Source organism: Bicyclus anynana, chromosome 27 (genome assembly GCF_947172395.1).
Source record: "Bicyclus anynana chromosome 27, ilBicAnyn1.1, whole genome shotgun sequence".
NCBI lineage: Eukaryota > Metazoa > Arthropoda > Insecta > Lepidoptera > Nymphalidae > Bicyclus > Bicyclus anynana.
Window position 1 is genome coordinate 4,197,634 of NC_069109.1, and position 21,313 is coordinate 4,218,946.

Here is a 21,313-nt window from a genome sequence, read left to right on the forward strand (position 1 = left end):
TTTGTCAGTGTCACAGATTACGACTACGTACAAAATAGTAATGTTTTGAAAAATCTTTCTTCTTTTTTTTTATTTTATATATCCTATCGACTTATGTTATAGAACTAAATTATTATTCCTCCTTGCCTCATCCTTCTTCCAAAGCGTGGACGCTATAGTATTTCGAATCTGTGTGTAAGGACACAAAAAATATTTAATTGGGTTAAATATATATGTGTGTGTGTGTGTTTACCTCGTCCCCTTTAAAAACGACAGACAATTTTGAGTGCGATGCATCTCCCTAACTAATTCCTCTATGCACAGATCCAATTTGAACCAAAGAGCCAAGAGTATGCTACTCCTTGAACGTAAAATGTACTTTATTTGACGTTTGTGTCTATGACGGGGATTCACTGAAACTTGAAAGATAAAATTAATCTATCATATTTTTTCAAGTACTTAATTATTTATAATGTAAAGCACAGGAAATCATTATTATTTTATTAAATCATTAGTACTACTCGGAAAGTCGGAAATCTATCTCTGTGCTGTGCAATAGTCATATAAGTTAGCATAAAAATACCAAAATTACAGATGTCAGTGTATGTATAAAAAAAGTGTGATTTGGTGATAAATAGTGTACGTTAATTGATAGGTATATAAAGCTTCCTTTTCCTGTTGATAACTTTACATACGTGATATACTTTTGTTTAGAATTAACAGTCTAAAATAGGAGTACCTACATCTATAAAGTTTATTCTCCGATTATGTGTGTGTTTTTTTTTTATTAATGGACACTGAACATGTTTTGGAATCTAATAAGTTTTATTTTAATTATAATTTTTGTACTAGTATTCATTTTGATTGTGTGCAATTTCATCATTCATGGATTTGGTAATTGGGATGGGTTTCATGATTTGTAAGTTTCTGTTAATGTGCATTGTGCTATAGCTTGGCAACTTCGTTCGTAACACTCCGATGGTCCGCGCGGGCCGGAGGGCGTGTAGCGATGAATGAAAAACCCATGACTGATGCACCTCACAGTATTTCCCCCCGTCGCCCGCATATCATGGGAGTGTCATCAACGAAATTGCTGTAGCTAAATATTTCAATTTAAAATGTAGATTTTTTTTTCATGTGTGCTTATGTGCGTGATAAATTAAATCCTTTTTATAAATTGATAGTTTTTGCAGCGCAAGCGAAGTAAACAAAATTTTTTTACACCTTGGGTTACATTATTGGAGTTAAAAATATGACATATATATAGCAAGGAGCAAGGATATTGTAGCTTCCCGACAGAGAAATTTTTCAAATTGGTTCATTAGTTTAAGAGCCTATTCAATACATACAAACAAACAAATCTTTCCTCTTTGTAATATTAGTAAAGATATCAGATTTTTAGTTTTTGATAAAACTTTAATAATAAAATTATTGCAATTTAATTTAATTTTATCTATACTTACAATAAATCTGTAGAGAGGTCAATTCTGTACATGAAATATATTTCCAAAATGCAATCAGTAAAATTTTTGTCTTTCTGTCTGTATGTACTTTATAGAAACAAAAGCTACTTGATGGATTTACTCAATTTTTACAGCGATACTACTGTAAGGGCTGGATTTAAGAGGTCTAAGGGTGGGCAAAGTCACGGGCGTCCGCTAGTATTACTTATAATCAATAATTGACTCAATTTTGTTTATTTTATAAATTATTTATTTCTTTAGTTTTACACAAATAACAACAAATATATACTACAGCCTTTCTTGATGAGTACTGTACACCAACAAACAAATTAAAAATGAGGGTATAAATCACTAGTCATTTCACACCTAATATTAATTATAATTAACTTGTTCTTAAATTAATAAAAAAATACAACCAACTTCAAAACCTAAAAACGTACCCACTAAACTAAAAAGTGAAAAATAACATCATAACATGTTCTACCTGCTGATCAGTATGAAGGCGGTGCTAAGCCGGTGATGATGTGGGACCAAATGGGGACTATACAGTTTCAAACAAAAAAAGAATTTTTGAAATCGGTCCAGGCGTCTTTGAGTAATCGGTGTACATACATAAGAAAAAAAAAAAAAAATACCGACCGAATTGAGAACCTCCTCCTTTTTGAAGTCGGTTAAAAATACGTTTCTATAATAAGCTTGGAACAATTAGGTATGGTTAATATATTTTATATAAAATTTAAAATAAATAAGTTATGAACTGACATGCGTTATCTACCTTCATTTCTAATTTTTATGTTGGTAAACAGTACTCATCAAGAAAGTATAGTTGTGTTGATGTCTCCAAAATAAGGTGTGGGTGTTCCTATGTGTGTCATATACATATTAAAACACTTGTGTGACTTTAGATATACCTAAAATCATTGCGCTGCTTGTGTCCGGAAATGGCATACAATTGCATTCAACTATAAATCCAAATTCACTCAGCGGGCGAGAGAGCTATGTTTAAAATGTCTGTGTGATCGAATCAGAAATGAGGAGATCCGCAGACAAATCAATGTCACTGAGATAGCTCAGCGAGTTGCGAAGCTGAAGTGGCAATGGGCAGGCCACATAGTTCGAAGAGCCGATGGATGTTGGGGTCCCAAGGTGCTTGCATGGCGACCCCACATTGGAAAGCTAGTGTTGACGGTTCGAGACTGTTGTTTGGAAGTCCATGCTTGAGGCCTACGTCCAGCAGTGGACGTCCATCGGCTGTTAATAATGATGATGATAAATCCATTTATTATCAGCCCTTATTTGGCTCACTGCTGAGCTCGAGTCTCTTCTCAGAATGAGAGGAGTTAGGCCGATAGTCCACCACGCTGACCCAATGCGACTTGGATTCACACACGCAGAGAATTAAGAAAATTTTCAGGCATGCAGGTTTCCTCACTATGTTGTTCCTTCACCGTTTAAGACACGTGACATTTAATTTCTTAAAATGCACACAACTTCATGTGTAAACATGGAGGTGCATGCCTCGGACTGGATTCGAACCCACACCTTCTGGAATCAGAGGCAACGCAGCTCTGATAAATTCATTAATGTACATATAATTTATTACAGAGACAAATCAAGGGACACTATGGAAGACATACCTGAGTATTATGTGGATGAATATGTTTTAAAAAGTACACTTGATTTCTCTAAGAAATATCAAAAACAGAGAAGTTATGATGATAAATTTTATGATATTAATGGTACAATATTCCATGATACGAGTAATGTTCCTGAAGACATTGGATTGTTATCAGAGTTCGAAATAAAACCAATGGGTGAAGGAAATATGTAAGTACAACATTTTTTCATTAACTTTAGGGTTCTGTAGTTCAAAAGGAAAAAATGAAATAGGGATGATGACAGTTTTTTAAATTGTATATAAATTAAGAGTATGCTAATGGCAAAGCAATTTTGTAAAAGTAACAGGGTATCTGCGATCATTACTTTCGGAGCTACAGGGATTTAAAGGGTCAGATTTGCGGCGCTGCCGCGGATCCCTGAAAAACGCCCCATACAAAATGGTACGAACTTATGACGTAGGCAATTAATGATCGTTAGATTTGTATGGGCGTTTAAACAAAATTACTAATATCTTTGTTATTTCTGCGTTTATGTTCATGTATATAGTATATGTATAGATCATATATTAAAAAATGTCACATTTAATGTAAGGAAGCTAAAACTGTATGAATTTTCATCTAATTACGATAAAATATTTTTAATAGATTTTGAAATTTTATAATCTTATTTATTTTGCAAATATCCAGACAATCTTTGCTTTTTATGTATAAATTAGTTAACATTGACCCTATTTACCCGAATGTATCATAAAAATCAATATATTCAAACCTAGTCATTATCTCTATTATAAAGTCTTTTTTAATTATTTTTTTTAGATTAACTCCATGTAACGTCACTCGATTTAACGACAAACTGGTTAAAGCGTCGATATCACATGGCTTTGATTGGTTTAGCTTGCTTTCCCTTTATAATATACATTACACATACTACACTTACAGTGTTACACCCACTCTCTATAACGACAATTAAGTAATAAAACATACTTTTTAAGTTGCCAAAATTTTAGAAAACCGCGCAGCTGTCTACGTCATTTTGTCGCTTTATTATCCTGCAAAAAAATCTTTCTAAGAAATACATTGGATTTACAAATTGGGATAGCAGGAGTACACCACTTGTCATGGACTTAATAAATAATCATATTCTTAATAATTACTTACAAACTAATTTAGCTATAAAAAGAAAATCACTGTGTATTAACGAAAAAGTTTTACTCACACATTTTTCTTCTTTCCATATAACGACCACTTTCTTTAATTATATAATGATTTATTTATTTTGCTATCATCCGCGAAAAGTCGACGAACCCATGCGACAACGTCACCCAGGTCCGACAAAATACTCTCTACGTAGGTTTCACCCCGAAACCGGAGCATCCTCAGGAGATGATGACTCTACAACGTGCAATTGCAAAAACTAGACTAGACTTTGCAATTGCACGTTGTATGATGATAGCAAAATAAATAAATCTATACTAATATTATAAAGAGGTAAAGTTTGTAAGTTTGTAAGTTTGTCACATTTTTTAAATGGGGTAATCTTCGGAACTACTGGTCCGATTTTAAAAATTCTTTCACCAGTAGAATGCTACATTATCGGGGAGTGCTATTTTATATTGGTATCATATATATTAGCCGAGTTATCACAATTTTTGTCATACAGGTCTGACTAAAAACCTTTTAAACAGACTTATTCGCATGCGCTGCCTTAACCATTGTGTAAAATTGAAATTAATGTATGGAGGCTTTGTGTATCTTTAAAAGTTCTACAAAAAAGTCCGCGACACCATATATCTATCTTCTATATATTAACAGATATAGTACCTTCTGTGTTTTAAAAATTATTAATTTTATATACATAGGTTTACGTCATTATTTATACAACTAAACTTTAATCCTTATTAAAATAAATTATTTAATAATCACAAGGATATTATGGAGATAAGATTTGCCCTTTACAGTATGTTAATTACTTAAATAGTTTCGGAGATAGTACAAAATTTCTAAAAGACGCAGAAATTCCGCTATATGACGCCCAGCGCTTTCATTTACGTAGTTCCCGTTCCCGTGTGAATATGGGGATCAAACATAGCCTATGACACTCGCAAATAACGTAGCTTTCTATTGGTAAAACAATTTTCCAAATCGGTCCAGTAGATCCAGAGATTACCTCCTACAACCACACGAACTTTACCTCTTTATATTATTAGCATAGAAGTCTCTATTTCTCTTGGTCATACCACCACTCTCGAAGGACTGGACCGATTTTGCTAAGGGTAGGAGTAAGATAGAGAATTTATAGAGTAGGGTAGGGTACGGGTAGGGAAGCGTAGGAGTAGTGTAGTGGTAGGGTAGAGGTACGGGTAGGATAGGGAAGTGGTAGGGTAGGGGTAGGATAGGCGTGAGATAGGGGTACGGGTGGAATAGGGGTAGGAAAGGGATAGGGTACGGGGAGGGTAGGGGTAGGATGGGGGTAGGGTGTAGGTAAGGTAGGGGTAGGGTAGGGTAGGGTAGGGGTAGGGGTAGGGTAGATGTAGGGGTTGGGTAGGGTAGGGTTGGGGTAGTGGTAGGGTAGGGGTAGGGTAGGGTAGGGGTAGTAGTAAAGTTGTCATCGAAATTTACGCGGACGAAGTCGCGGGCGTCCGCTAGTTATTATATAATCATGATGAACTTCCGCAAAGTAACGCCTGCTTCTATCCAACACTTTCTTTAACGCTATAAAATGTACAGTCCCTTCAGTGTCGTTATACAGAGTTTACACTGCTACTAGCTGATGCCGCGCGGTTTCACTTGCGTGGTTCTGGAACGGAAACCAATAAAGGAAGGCTATATATATAGCCTATAACCTTCTTCGATAAATAGGCTATCTAACACTGAAAGAATTTTTCAAATCGGACCTGAGATTAGACGCTTCAAGCAAACAAGCAAACAAAGAAACTTTTCAGCTTTATAATATTACTAGCTGACGCCGCGCTCCGGTTGCCGTAGGAATACAGGGATAATATATAGCCTATAGCCTTCCTTGATAAATGGGCTATCTAACACTGAAAGAATTTATCAAATCGGACCAGTAGAGTCTGAGATTAGCGCGTTCAATCAAACAAACAAACTCTTCAGCTTTATAATATTATTTGTAGTTATTCTGATATTTTGCTCTTTTCAGTTCATTACACTTAAGCAGTCGGGTTTTTTGTTTTCTAATATTTTTTTTTTATGTTTGTTCCTTGTCTAGCTTGTCTTTGAAGTATTGCTACGGTAACAGAAATGGTTTCTGTACACCAAATAATGATAATGATCAGTACGAGTATAATTCTGAGGACGTAAACTCGGATAACGAAACAGAAACCAACGTAAATCATTCTTCATATGCGTCGATAGCAAAGAAAACAGCTGGTGCGCCGGATTATTTATGTAAGTCAACGATATTTTTAACAAATTTAAAAAAAAACGGTTCTCAGTCCGAGGCGTATGTTTTTTTTTAAACCATTCGCTGCCCGCGAGTATTTTATCGGTGAGCCCATCTGCGTTGAAGAAGCCGACAGTCAGTAAATGCGGTTTTAATCTACCGTTGTGAGCCATTTTTAAAAATCTTTATATTCCTCTATCGCATAGCATGATACTGTGCTCGCCTATTACTTAGTTTACTTTATATTTTTTTACATGTCACGTAACGGATACGATGGACGACCGGTCGTCCATTTAGGAGTCAAGTGGTGCTTTTTTACCCCATAACTTCGTAATTTCTTAACGAAATTTTAAAAATTCTTTTTTGTTTGAGTTTGAATATACTTCCAGATTGGTCCCGTTTAAATTTCATGAAAATCGTTTTACTAATTTTAATAACACAAAATTACTGAACTGATTTTTATGACAATTAAATGCTAGGACACACTAAAAACAGAAAAATGAAAAATCTTTTTTAACAAAAAAATTTAAGCGACTTCAAAATAACATTGTATGTGCTACCTTCTGATCACTTTGAACGCGGTGCTAACACAGTGATGCATTAACTAGTGTTTATTTATTTATATATATAGTTTTTACGCTTCCTGAACATACTACTCGACATTGTAGACAATATTTAGTTATTATTTTCTTAAATAACTTTCGGTCACCGGTTCGATCCCCGGCGGCTGATTGAGGTTATCTTGATTGGTCAAGGTCTGGCTGGTGGGGCTTCGGCCGTGGCTATTTACGACCCTACCGGCAAGCGCCTTATAATAATAATAATAATAACTAAACTAAAATGTAAAATGTATCAGAATAATAATAATAATAAATCAATTATTACTATTCTGATTTATGGTTTAAGCAAATAAAACAAAAAAAAATACCATAAAACAAAAAGAAATATACCAGTTTCAGTTTTAATGTTACTTGCTACATAAAAGAAGAAGATCATTAAATTATTAAACTGTCAACATATATTATACAATGTCAATATTATTATAAGTCGTTCCCGCCAACCGATCGCTACCCCTCTCTAACTCCCTACTCTTTACGGAAACAACGCGCCATCTACCGTCGGCACGAACCAACACGAGATCGAGCGACGTCATATCCGTCACAGACTACTATTTCCTGCATTATAATATTATTTTCAGATGTAAAAATATTAAACGATATTATAAAAATTAAATATAACCATTGGCACATGATCGCCGCGTTCAAACACACAAACGAACTGTACTGTATGGTGTGCAAGGAATATTTACTTCGTACGCAGAAACAGTTACATTGTACTGAAGAGAAACATTTGAATAAGTTGAAAAGCTTTGAATTTGATCAGAAATATCCAAATTATTTTATAAGACAGGTAAGTTATCATTCATAATTGTCAACCCATATTCGGCTGAGCACGAGTCTCCTCTCAGAATGAGAGAGGTTAGGCCAATAGTCCACCAAGCTGGTACAATGCGGATTGGCAGACTTCACACACGCAGAGAATTAAGATAATTCTCTGGTATGCAGGTTTCCTCACGATGTTTTCCTTCACCGTTTGAGACACGTGATATTTAATTTCTTAAAATGCACATAACTTGTTGGAGGTGCATGCCCCGGACCGGATTCGAACATACGCCTTCCGGAATCGGAAGCAGAAGTAATATCCACTGGGCTACCACGGCTCTTTTTAACCGACTTCCAAAAACGAGGAGGTTCGACTTTCGGCTGTATGAATGTTTTGGTTTTAAAGATCCATATAATCAAAAAATCAATTTTCTTACAGATCGATGCAAGGCTATACCATTGTGGCTTGTGTAACAATCTAGTATCTGATATAAGAGAACACATAGATACGAAACACAAAAAAGATATACATATTCATGATACAAAAACAAACAAAACAATAATTTATACTGAAGGTGAAAACACAGTAAAAGTCATCAATTCTAAAGATGGCGAAATAAATGCAACGAATGCCACTCATAATAAAACCAACGATACATCTGCAATGGAAGGCACTGATCCTAAAAATAACGATACATCTGCAATTCAAGGCACTGATCTTAAAAATAACGATACATTTGCAATGGAAGGCACTGATTCTAAAAATAGCGATACATCTGCAACGGAAGGCACTCATACTAAAAATAACGATACGTCTGCAACGGAAGGTACCCTTACAAAAAATAACGATACGTCTGCAACTGAAGTCACTCATACTAAAAATAACGATACGTCTGCAACGAAAGGCACTGATCCTAAAAATAACGATACGTCTGCAACGAAAGGCACTGATCCTAAAAATAACGATACGTCTACAACGGAAGGCACTGATCCTAAAAATAATGATACGTCTACAACGGAAGGCACTGATCCTAAAAATAATGATACGTCTACAACGGAAGGCACTGATCCTAAAAATAATGATACGTCTACAACGGAAGGCACTGATCCTAAAAATAACGATATGTCTGCAACTGAAGTCACTCATACAAAAAATAACGATACGTCTGCAACAGAAGGCACTCATCCTAAAAATAACGAAACTACAAATTTAGACATTCTTAACAACAACGAAAATACCGCAACAAATTGCACAAATCAGAACGAAATAATTGCAACTGAAGATACTTTACCCAAAAATGACATAGGATACGAGATAAATAACATAACTCCAGATATGTATAATGACGTCATAATAAACCAATATGGTTGTGATATAAGAATATCATTTATTGCATACAATTTGGTTTGCCGTGTGTCAGATTTTTATCATTGTATTATATGTGATTTTATAGCAAACAACAATGATATGTCATGTCATGTTAAAGACCCATGTCATAAACAGAGAGTCAGAAATGTACCTTTTCTCAATAATTTCAGCATAAATTTAATAAGAATGGTATGTATTTTGTATTTTAATAGTATAGCGGTAAGTTGGAAGTTACAGCCGAGGCGATTTTGCTGGCCCGAGCCGTAGGCGAGAGCTACAGTAAGGGGGCAGAGGCTGTAATTATCAAAGCGCACGTATGTCATACGTTTTATAACACATTTGCGAGTAAACTCACTTTGAACACACTTTCTGAAAAGGAATTTGCATGTTTGCCTGTTGTTTTTTTTTAAGGCAAATGCACCAAAAACAGCCTGTATTACTAATAAAGTAAATTAATATTTTTGTTTTTGTTACAGATATTTTTTTATTTTTTTATTATAGTTTATCTCACAAAGAAAGTTTTATTCATAAAATGTTGATGTTTTCTGCCATAAAAACTCTTTGCTAAGATTTCAAAAAAGTACCGTTCGTTTTTAGACGTATACTAAACGTTTTCAATTACATTACAGCACATGTGCGTTTTACTTTACATTACGGCACTTGTGCGTAATGTAAAGTAAAACATACATTACAATATTGAAATAGATAAAATAAGAGATACTTTACGAGCAAATGTGTTATAAATAAGCTTTTATTTATCAACTAGTGGACGCCCGCTACTTCATCCTCGTGAAACCCTACTACTACCCTACCCTACTCCCACTCTACAGCTACCCTACCCCTACCCTACCCCTAACCTACCACGCGACGGAAGTTTAAAAAATGGAGTAACTTCTCCCGTTTTCCCAACATTTCCCTTCACTACTCTGCTCCTATTGATCGTAGCGTGATGAAAAGTATACTATAATAACCTGCCCAGGAGTATGAAGAATAATTGTACCAAGTTTCGTTAAAATACTTCGAGTAGTTTTTGTTTCTATAAAGAACATACAGACAGACAAAAATTTTATTGATTGCATTTTTAGCATCAGTATTGATCACTAATCACCCCCTGATAGTTATTTTAGAAATATATTTCATGTACAGAATTGACCTCTCTACAAATCTATACTAATATAATAAAGCTGAAGAGTTTGTTTGTTTGTTTGTTTGTTTGTTTGATTGATTGAATGCGCTAATCTCTGGAACTACTGGTCCGATTTGAAAAATTCTTTCAGTGTTAGATAGCCCATTTATCGAGGAAGGCTATAGGCTATATATTATCCCTGTATTCCTACGGGAACGGGAACCACGCGGGTGAAACCGCGCGGTGCCAGCGAGTTTATTATAAGTATAGATGTTAAAAGTATTTGTAACAGTAGTTTAGACTGTACTAACAGAATAAAATAACTAATTACTGTAAATTTTAGAATTGCCCGACTAGTTTCGAACCCATACGGGCCCTTAGTCATGAGCTGGTTCTTGCATCGCGGCACGACCTTATATATATATATATCGGCATACATATTAATGTTAATATAACTCACTTTCAGCTCGGTTGTATAAATCATTGTGCTATATGCAATGAAGTGTTCTACACGGACACACAGACACACATATTGGAAGCGAAACACGTAAATTGGCGCAACAAAGCATTGGCATTGGTATCAAATCATCTTACAATGCCTACATTCAATATAAATCCCTTGGCAATAGAATCCAATCGACACGTCACGCATCAGTCTACAAATGGCATGAATCCTATCCTAGATTCGAATCAACGCGCAACGTATCAACCTGCTGTTGGATTGAATCCGCCGACGATGGGATTGAATCAACGGGGAATTTATCAGCCTGCGATTGGTTTGAATCCACAGCTCATACCTCAGCCGTTGTTTATGCCAATGCCTCAGCATCGACCTCAATTAATATTTCAGCCAATAATGCTTCAGGATCAACGCCTAACAAGTAATTAAACTATTTATTTTTTTAATAATTCACCTCTGAATCTAAGCTATTAACATAATCAGCATACAATTATTATGAATCCTTTAGCGATAGAATCAAATCTTACCATAACCCTACATGTGGAAACTTTACCCCATTGGCTAGTATAGTTACGCATCAAAAAAATAAGCTATCGGCGACAAAAAGAAACCGCTTTTGTCACTTAATAACAAAATAACTTAAATTTCTTATTGTATTATTTTCTCAATAAAAGAAAAAGTGTGTGTCAGCACCGACGCACGAATGGAGTTTACTCTTACAGATCTCAGACCAATTACAGAAGGACCTGTATCGCAGTCACAAACAAAATTGTCTGTCATTTTCTGAGGAAAACGAGCTTAGATTTGGTATATATCTTATACTAAAGTAGAAGTTTTTGTCCGTTTTTTACACCATTCAACTACATAAAAAGGTATTTTTACGGAGCTCTTTAACCGACGAACAGGATTACGACTATTTAACATCGATAATACAGAGACAGCTTTTATAATCGCATTAGATCATTAATAATAATAATAATAATAATTTATTTGCTGAAACTGTGGGTTACAATGGTTCTTACACTATAGATAAAAAATTCCATCACAATTTACTGATATATCAGCGTGCAAATATTTACAGAATTTTACTAATTTATTATACCTACAATTATAAAACGTCAATATTTATACATTACAAAATTTCATGTCATTCATGTACTCGTCAACACTATAATAATTCTTATTATTTAAAACGGAGAAGATTATTCGCTTAAACTTTATTAGGGGCATAGTTTTATATGATTCTGGAAGCTTATTGTACAAAGAAACAGCCATACAGAAGCAATTATTTGAGAGAAGAACCAGCCGTCTCAGTGGCACACAGATTTTATTTGGTTGCCTGCCCCGCCAGTTTGGGCACATTAGATTTTTGGTAGGGAACAGAGTTGGATTCTTTTTTACGAACAGCAACGTTTCAAATATATAAAGGCATTGATCATATACTTTGACAGAAAAGTAACACCTAGCGAGGCAGGTCCTATACAATAGTTGGTTTGAGTTACAAATCGACTGTCTAAATAGTGTATGTTGTCCCGCAGCATACACTATGTACGTCTCAATACATACGCCTGAAAAGTGAAAGGTGCGCAACCGAGGAGCAGCAGGCAGAAAAATCGATTCTTAAGGAGTAAGCTCCAAAAAAAAAAACATTTTATTAATCACGACTTTGTTTAAGGTATGAATCAATCGGCACCACAACAACCCGTATTGAATATAGACCAATGGCCTACACTTCCCAAAACGAGGGCTATGTATACACCAAATATGAATCCCTACACGACGCGACCTAAAAATGATAACAAAGAACACAAAGTCATTGAGGAATTGAATCAACTAAAAAAAGGATTCAAAGTCATTGAGCTTGATGATTCGAATGAATCAAAAACAGATCCCAAAGTTATAGATGATTTGAATCACTCTAAATTTATGAATCCACCGGCGACAGATTCTAAAGAAGAGGATATTACCCAAGAACCAGTTGAGCAATTAGAATTAATAGGCGATATTTTGAATACGTATGAATCCTTCGACGACGATTTTGAATATTTCAACGATAAATTCGTTTATTTGAAGCACAGAAATACATACACACAAATTGATTTAGTGTCATACAATAGTTTGGTGAATGTGGGGGACGGTTCGAGATATTGTTTTGTGTGTTCGAGCCAAGTGTGTGGTTCTTTAAAAGGCCACGTAAACAGTTTGAAGCATACAAAATGTATGGATGAATGCAAGTTTGTTGAGAAGTATGAAAAACATCTTTTGCGACAGGTAAGTCATTCAGTTATCAAGGGGAGTATGTATTTTTAACGACTTCAAAAAAAAAGGAGGGGGTTCTCAATGGGCATGATGACTAGGTTTGAATATATTGATTTTTATGATACATTCGGGTAAATAAGGTCAATGTTAACTAATTTATTCATAAAAAGCAAAGATTGACTGGATATTTGCAAAATAAATTAGATTATAAAATTTCAAAATCTATTAAAAATCTTTTATCATAATTCGATGAAAATTCTTACAGTTGTAGCTTCCTTACATTAAATGTGACATTTTTAATATGTGAACTTTAAACATAAACGCACAAATAACAAAGATATTAGTAATTTTGATTGAACGCACATACAAAACTAACGACCATTACAGTGCCTATGACGTCATTAGTTCGTGCCATTTTGTATGGGGCGTTTTCCAGGGATCCGCGGCAGCGCCGCAAATCTGACCCTTTAAATCCCTGTAGCTCCGAAAGTAATGATCGCAGATACCCTGTTACTTTTACAAAATTGCTTTGCTATTCGCAATCTCTTAATTTGTATACAATTTAAAAAACTGTCATCATCCCTATTCGGCGATTATTTTTTTTTAATTTTTTTTTATTTATTTATTTATTTACTTACAAACTAATACATAAGCTTAGCATGCATGATACATGGGGCCCTGTCAGGGCATTGCTAAAAATAATAATGTTACATGCAATAATAAGAGATAAAATATAATACATTTCATTAGACAAAATTAAAATAAGATAAAAATAAAGTAGAAACTTGAGCGGAACATTTATAGAATTAAATTAGAATGTTCAAAATTTTAAATAATATAAATCAGATATAGTAATGTCATAATAATAGATTAATTAACGCTAATAAAATAAAATTAAATTTATGTTTGTTACCGCATAACTTCGTCATTTCTAACCTTCCTTCCTTATCCTTATCAGCCGATAGACGTCCACTGCTGGACATAGGCCTCTTGCATGGACCTCCAAGCAAGAGGCCTATGTCCAGCAGTGGTTACAACGATCTCGAGCCGCCAGCATCTAGCGGCTCCCTGCAACCCGCTTAATATCCTCGGTCCACCTAGTGGGAGGTCGCCCAACACTGCGCTTTCCGGTGCGGGGTCGCCATTCCAGCACCTTGGGACGCCAACGTCCATCGGCATTTCTAACCAATTAAAAAAAATGTTTTTTTTTAAATTCTTTACAAGTTATCCCTTGACTACAATCTCACCTGGTGGTAAGTGTGATGCAATCTAAGATGGAAGCGGGCTAACTTGTTAGGAGGAGGAAAAAATCCACACCCCTTTCGGTTTCTAAACGACAACGTACCGGAACGCTAAATCGCTTGGCGGTACGTCTTTGTCGGTAGGGTGGTAACTAGCCACGGCTGAAGCCTCCCACCAGCTAGACCTGGACCAATTAAGAAAAGCTCAATCGGCCCAGCCGGGGATCGAACCCAGGACCTCCGTCGTTAAATCCACCGCGCATACCACTGCGCCACGGAGGCCGTCTAAATATTTATTACCGATTTCAAAAATAGGAGGAGGTATTATTTAACCAACTTCAAAAAAAATCTCAATTTGACGCGTATTTTTTTGTTTGTTTCCTCATAACTTCGTCATTTATTAACCAATTTTGAAAATAGTTTTTTTTTGTTTTAAAGACTGTACTATATAGGTCCCATTTAATTTTCACGAAATTTTGTTGAGTAATTTTGTGTTTTAACGAGGAAATTAAAAAAAAAGTTTTTTTTTGTTATTAAAAATTACGAAATTAAAAAAATTGTTTTTGGAAACCATTTGTTCTCCAGAGCCGTGGTAGCCCAGTGGATCTTTCTCTGCCTTTGACTCTGGAGGGCGTAGACTCGAATCCGGTCCAGGGCATGCATCTCTAACTTTTAAGTTACATGTGCATTTAAAAAAAAAATAACACGTGTCTCAAACGATGAAGGACAAACATCGTGAGGAAACTTGCATACCTGAATTATTGAAGTCTAACCCCTCTCACTCTGAGAGGAGATTCGTGCTCAGCAGTGAACCGAATGATGGCTTGATGATGATGATTTCTGCATTCACAGATCTGTTTCAACTACCACTGTGGTATTTGTAACGTGGTTTTTACACAAAAATATATAGACACACACACAGCGTGGCCCCCGCATTTGAGAGACAACAAGACAGACAGAAAAACAAGGTATATAATATTTTTAGCACACTCAGAAGTGATTACAAAAATAAGAAAACTAATGTCGAACAAAGGTTATGATTCACATCATTTGTCAGGACAACTTAATTAACGAACTGTAACCTAAATAAGACCCTAGAATGGCAGAGAATGACCCTGAGTGGAGTCACGCACTTGTGAACGATGTGTGTAGGGTTAAAGGATCCTTTGATTGTTAACAAACACTCCCCATTTTCCACTCAAGTCACTCTCCCCGCCTATCCCAAGTAACCCATAAAGAATTACACAACAAGAGATGTGGACGGCTCGAACGCCACGAGCACACTGAAGCCGTCGTTGCAACGCGGCGATAACATTTCTTCACTTCGTCCGCGTGGAATTTACTATTTCACAAATCCCGCGGGAACCATGGATTTTTCCGGGATAAAAAGTAGCCTATGTGTTAATCCAGAGTGAAATCTATTTCCATTTCAAATTTCAGCCAAATCGCTTCAGCAGTAGCGGCGTTAAAACGTTTACTGCGGGACGAGGTCAATTGACCTCGTAGGTACCTATCACGTCTTCAAGAGGTACGAGGTCGATGGACCTCGTATCGCACCACTGATTGTTTTCGTACGAGGTCAAACAACCTCATAACACACCGAGTACAGAAAAAATATGGTACGACGTCAATCGTTACTAGGTAGTAACTCTTGAAGCAGTTAGACGTACGAGGTCAATTGACCTCGTACCGCAGCGAACGTGTTAAAAAAATTATGATATCTTCTTATAAGTACTTGCGGTTTGAAAATTTTGTATTTTCAGAAAAAACAACCTCAAATCTGGCAGCAAATCCCTAAATATTCAATTCAAGAAAAACACATCACACAATGAAAACAAGATGGAAGATATCAAAATATTACTCAAAATTGAGGTCAAAACAAATATATGTAACAACGAGCATGTCACAAAGAAGAACAAAATTATTATTTTTGGTGATTTTGTATTGAAAATTTCCTGGGACTCATATCATGGATTTGTCAGAACGAAGTGTGTTGGCGCGAGGTATGAATCATAAGATCTTTTTAACAAAAAAATTCAATCGACTTTAAAATCACAAAAATAAACAAAAAAGCGAAAAATAATATCGTATACTTTCCTTCTGATCACTTTGAAGGCGGTAACGTGACGGGCAGCAGTGACAGAGACTGCACCATTATTTTGTGGCAAAGGAAACATCTCGAGCAGGTCGCAGGACTTGTGACGTTGGGAGTAGGTTCAAGGGATCCCTTTGGAATGCATCAAAGAAGTCCTATTGTTGCACTACAACACAAAATTTTTCATTCTTCATTCATTTATTTCATTCATTCATTTCATTCATTCATTTCACTCATTCATTTCACTCATTCATTTCACTCATTCATTTCACTCATTCATTTCACTCATTCATTTCACTAATTCATTTCACTCATTCATTTCATTTCATTTATTGTACATTATCGCACAAAATCACTAGCGCACTGGCAGCGTGATACCGTCACGCTGCCAGTTTCATGACGTCACTATGATAAATCCCATACAAATGGAGCGTTTGACAAATATATTAGTTAGCAATTAGTTCGACGCATAGTACATCAAGTGTGTTAGTGACGTCACAAAATGGACAGCGTTTTTGACGTTTGGAAAATTTAAAAAAATACGTGATATTTTAATTAAGTTTTATAAGAACTAAACTTTTATTAATTAATATCGATATATTTCGGACCCTTATTCCATGTACTACACGAAATGAATATTGTTTATATTAAATTTGTTTTGAGTCAACTACCCTATTGTGTTTTGCTCTTAAGAGTGTGCAATATATAATTTGGTGGTTACAAATGGTTCTGGATCTCAGATTCTGGAAAAGTTAGGAGCCTGATATTTGGGTAAATGATAGTTCAAAGTGTTAGCTTCGTTATGACTATACAAAATACACAATTTGTAAAACTTTTCTCGATAGTTTATTTTTTTGAAAAGTACTTGTTTTGCTCACATTTTGCTTTCAATCTCAGGAAAAGCAAACTTATTTTCTTAATTTTTTGTTTTGTAAAGAAAATTAGGAATATATATTGAACATGGCCATTTTGTTTTTCGTTATGTTGTTTAATTTACTTGCAATTAGGTAAAAATGGTTTTGGCGCTCACATCATAAAATTTGCGTCGCGCGTCAATCGCTCCGTGCTTTTCACTCACGTGAAAGTCATAATTCGGCGTCTCGTTTGCGCTTCGAATTTTATCCATATCGTACCGACGCGCTGCGCGCTCTTAACTACACTTCTGATGTCAACTCAACTCGGACATCAATGTGGGTGATTTTTTTTAATTTTAGACTATACAGTATACATACATGCATTTTCGAAAAACCACAAGTTAAAATTAAAATGGATTTGTGCGTTTGATTGTAGGAAGGCGTTGCGTTGTGCGTTGTGCGTTTGTGACGTCAGATTCTACGAGGTGAGCGCGCACGTCGCCGCCGAGCGCCACAGCCAACTACTAGACAAGTTCCTAACGCAACACTTGCCGCATCTCATCAGAAAGGTAACTGTAGACAATGTTTGCGTTGTGCGTTGTGCGCTTGTGACGTCAGAGGCTACGAGGTGAGCGCCACAGCCAACTACTAGACAAGTTCCTAACGCAACACTTGCCGCATCTCATCAGAAAGGTAACTGTAGACAATGTTTGCGTTGTGCGTTGTGCGTTGTGACGTCAGAGGCTACGAGGTGAGCGCCACAGCCAACTACTAGACAAGTTCCTAACGCAACACTTGCCGCATCTCATCAGAAAGGTAACTGTAGACAATGTTTGCGTTGTGCGTTGTGCGCTTGTGACGTCAGAGGCTACGAGGTGAGCGCCACAGCCAACTACTAGACAAGTTCCTAACGCAACACTTGCCGCATCTCATCAGAAAGGTAACTGTAGACAATGTTTGCGTTGTGCGTTGTGCGTTGTGACGTCAGAGGCTACGAGATCATAAATGTCAATAGTTAGATAGACAACGGGAAATTATTAATTCTCACTCACTACTCACGACTCAGTTGATAACGCTTCGACTGTCACCACCACCCACTAAGTCGCCAGGTCATTAATATCATAGTCTAAGATCTGGTATTAGAAATATATACCGTCATCTAATTAGATATTAGTGATAAGAAATAAATTATAAATAATATTCACAGTGACCTCTGCCTCCGATTTGAGAGGGTGTGGGTTCGAATCCGGTCCGGGGCATGCACCTCCAACTTTTAAGTTGTGTGCATTTTAAGAAATTAAATATCACGTGTCTCAAACGGTGAAGGAAAAACATCGTGAGGAAACCTGCATACCAGAAAATGTATTTAACTCTCTGCGTGTGTGAAGTCTGCCAATCCGCATTGGGCCAGCGTGGTGGACTATTGGCCTAACCTCTAATTCTGAGAGGAGACTCGAGCTGAACAGAGAGCCGAATATGGGTTGATAATGATAACTTCTTATCCCAAAAAGATCCCAGATGAGGGTATATATTTCTTATACCGGATCTCGTAGTAATAATAGTTATATATAAATGTTTGTTGGTTCGACGCGGCTCAGTTGATAACGCGTTTCCTACAGTTTTCATTAACCCTCGACGCAACACAGGGTTGTTATAAGTTTGACGTATCTGTCTGTCTGTCTGTCTGTGACACCATAGCTCCCGAACGGATGAAGCGATTTCAATTTAGTTTTTTTGTATTAAACGTGACTTATGTCCGAGTGTTCTTAGACATGTTTGATGAAAATCGGTTGAGCCGTTTAAAAGTTGTGGGGGGTGAAAGTGGGGAAGAATAACCGAATGTCTGCAAATATACTCGAGTGGGGTCTCAAATGAAAGCGCACTGAAAGAGAATATTTATCATGACACTAGCGGACGCCGTGACTTCGTTCGCATGGAATTTAGTTCTTCACAAATCCCTCGGGAACCATGGACTTTTCCGGGATAAAAAGTAGCCTATGTGTTATACATGCTATAATATATCGAATTTCAGCTAATTCGGTTAAGTAATCGGGTAACAAACATTCATATCATCAAAATCATCAGTTTTCGCAAATCTCGGGAATCCATGGATTTTTTCGGGATAAAAAATGTGTTAATCCAGAGTAAAATCTATTTCCATTCTAAATTTCAGCTAAATCGCTTCAGTAGTAGCGGCGTTATAGAGTAACAAACATACAAACAAACTTTCGCGTTTATAATATTAGTAGGATTCGGGGGTATTTCAAAATTTTCAATTTTATATATTTCCTTTTACAGGTGAACGATTATTCACTGCACTGCGCGATTTGCAATACTGAAGTCGCTAACAACAATCAAATGCTTGCTGACCATTTGAATGGCAGTAAACACAAGAAAAACTATTCCGCCATATTGGCTGATAAAAGTAGCTCATTGCTTGATAACTCTGACGTTTTATATCTCTCTTAGTCAGTGGCGTGCTGATTTTGTAGTAGGGTAAGCATTAAACCAGAGATTAAAGAATTATAGGCAGCTAGAACACTACGGTGTCGAAATTCAAAGATGAATACATTCTCGAGTCGCATCAGTAATTTTCAAAGTTATTCAAGAAAAATGGCGTCTTATGTTTTTAAATATTTTAATAACTGTTCAGAAAAACTAAAGAAATAAGATGGAGTAATTTTTTATTGGTAATTATTGATTGGTAATTATGAAAAAAGTTTGTATATGCGGATGTCAAGGAGACGCGTGACGTTCTTTTTTATGGGTTTCACCGGCTTCACCTCGCTGTAAAGACTCATTCTGGATCATTATTTATTCTATGCCATTAAACGTTAAGATTGTACAAAAAGTCTGTTAAAGTATTTATTCGTAAATTTGCTCGTAAAGTATCTGGTTATGTATCTCATGTGCCGTAATGTAAAGTAAAATGCACATGTGCTGTAATTTAATATAAACCAATTTATCATCCCCCTAAAAACTAACGACACTTTTTTAAACCTTAACAAAAAGTTTTTATGTTAGAAAAGTGCTCAACATTTTATGAATAAAATTAACTTTGTGAGATAAAATATAATAAATAAACATTTATTGAAATTGTGATATTATATGATATTTTGTTATCTGCTAAGTAGCCTTAATTTTGCTATCAATTCTTTGTTCCTCAACAGAAATAGTTAGAATCGACGTTACGAATGAAGAAACATTTCTGTATACATTTAATCTTTGACGTCAACAAATACATATTATAATAGAAAAATTAAATATAAAATTATCCTGTCACAGTATTTATTGTCACATTCCTACCAAACGGCTTGACTGATTTTGGTGAAGTTTTATATGTATATTCGGTAGTTGAGAATCGGTTATCTATTTTTCATACTATTAAGGATGGTCCACCCCAAAATCTATAAACCAAAATAACGTTTGCCGACTCAACAAGCGTTTAATAAAAGTGTTTATAAAAAGGTCCAGAAAAAAGCATTTATGAGTAGGTTGCATTGATTTCTTGAAAAAAAAAAGTTTCACAATCAGCAACCAAAAAACGTCCTCGCTACATGACTGCCAAAAACAACTTTTGGGTGGAACCTAAAATGAAACATTTTGACCCGTTTTAAGTTTTTTTTTTGCTCTAAATATGGGGTTTTATTGTATTGAAAACAGCTTGAATATTGAATCCTTAGCTTTATTTAGATTTAGTTTTCTTTAAAGAATATAAATTGCTTTAAAAACAATTTATATAAATACCTAACTCATCAGGCATTCTACAGTGTAAATGAGTATTTAAGTTGATATTATTATTATTTTTATACATATTTTCATTTTTTTTATAAAATTTTATAATATAATTATAAAATAACATTATTGTAAAGATGTAAATTTTAAATGGTCAAATTGTCATTTGAATAATTAAATACTTAATAAATAATTTGCATGTATAATGCATGTATCTGCAAATAAATAATTTGATTGATTGATTGATTTATGTATCCTAATATACTAGTATCTTAAAGGTAAACAAAAAAAATATATACAATATATTTTTTCCATGAAAATTGTTCTT

At 35.4% G+C, this 21,313-nt stretch overlaps 1 protein-coding gene across 5 annotated transcripts; it reads left to right on the top strand.

Moving 5' to 3' along the window:
• The first annotated feature begins 363 nt into the window (after window positions 1-363).
• On the top strand, window positions 364-20,781 carry LOC112050689 (uncharacterized). 5 transcript variants are annotated; one of them, XM_024089003.2, is made up of 11 exons: window positions 367-898; window positions 3,048-3,269; window positions 6,291-6,469; window positions 7,663-7,874; window positions 8,286-9,404; window positions 10,808-11,222; window positions 12,477-13,072; window positions 15,154-15,269; window positions 16,065-16,304; window positions 17,687-17,819; window positions 19,549-20,781. In XM_024089003.2, the coding sequence occupies exons 1-11, from the start codon at window positions 783-785 to the stop codon at window positions 19,717-19,719; spliced, it is 3,519 nt and encodes a 1,172-aa protein (XP_023944771.2). In that variant the 5' UTR covers window positions 367-782; the 3' UTR covers window positions 19,720-20,781. The 5 variants fall into 5 exon arrangements, with proteins under 5 accessions (XP_052746374.1, XP_023944771.2, XP_023944775.2 ...); XM_024089007.2 differs by having other exon boundaries at window positions 367-634; XM_024089008.2 differs by having other exon boundaries at window positions 367-618.
• Window positions 20,782-21,313: the final 532 nt, after the last annotated feature.

What these genes read in the sequence shown, in the direction of transcription:
- LOC112050689 (XM_024089003.2), top strand. Translation starts at nt 783, where the DNA reads ATGTTTTGGAATCTAATAAGTTTTATTTTAATTATAATTTTTGTACTA. An exon ending in TCAGGATCAACGCCTAACAA is followed by an intron (nt 11,223 to 12,476) that starts GTAATTAAACTA and finishes ACTTTGTTTAAG; the next exon opens with GTATGAATCAATCGGCACCA. An exon ending in ACGAAGTGTGTTGGCGCGAG is followed by an intron (nt 16,305 to 17,686) that starts GTATGAATCATA and finishes GTTTGATTGTAG; the next exon opens with GAAGGCGTTGCGTTGTGCGT.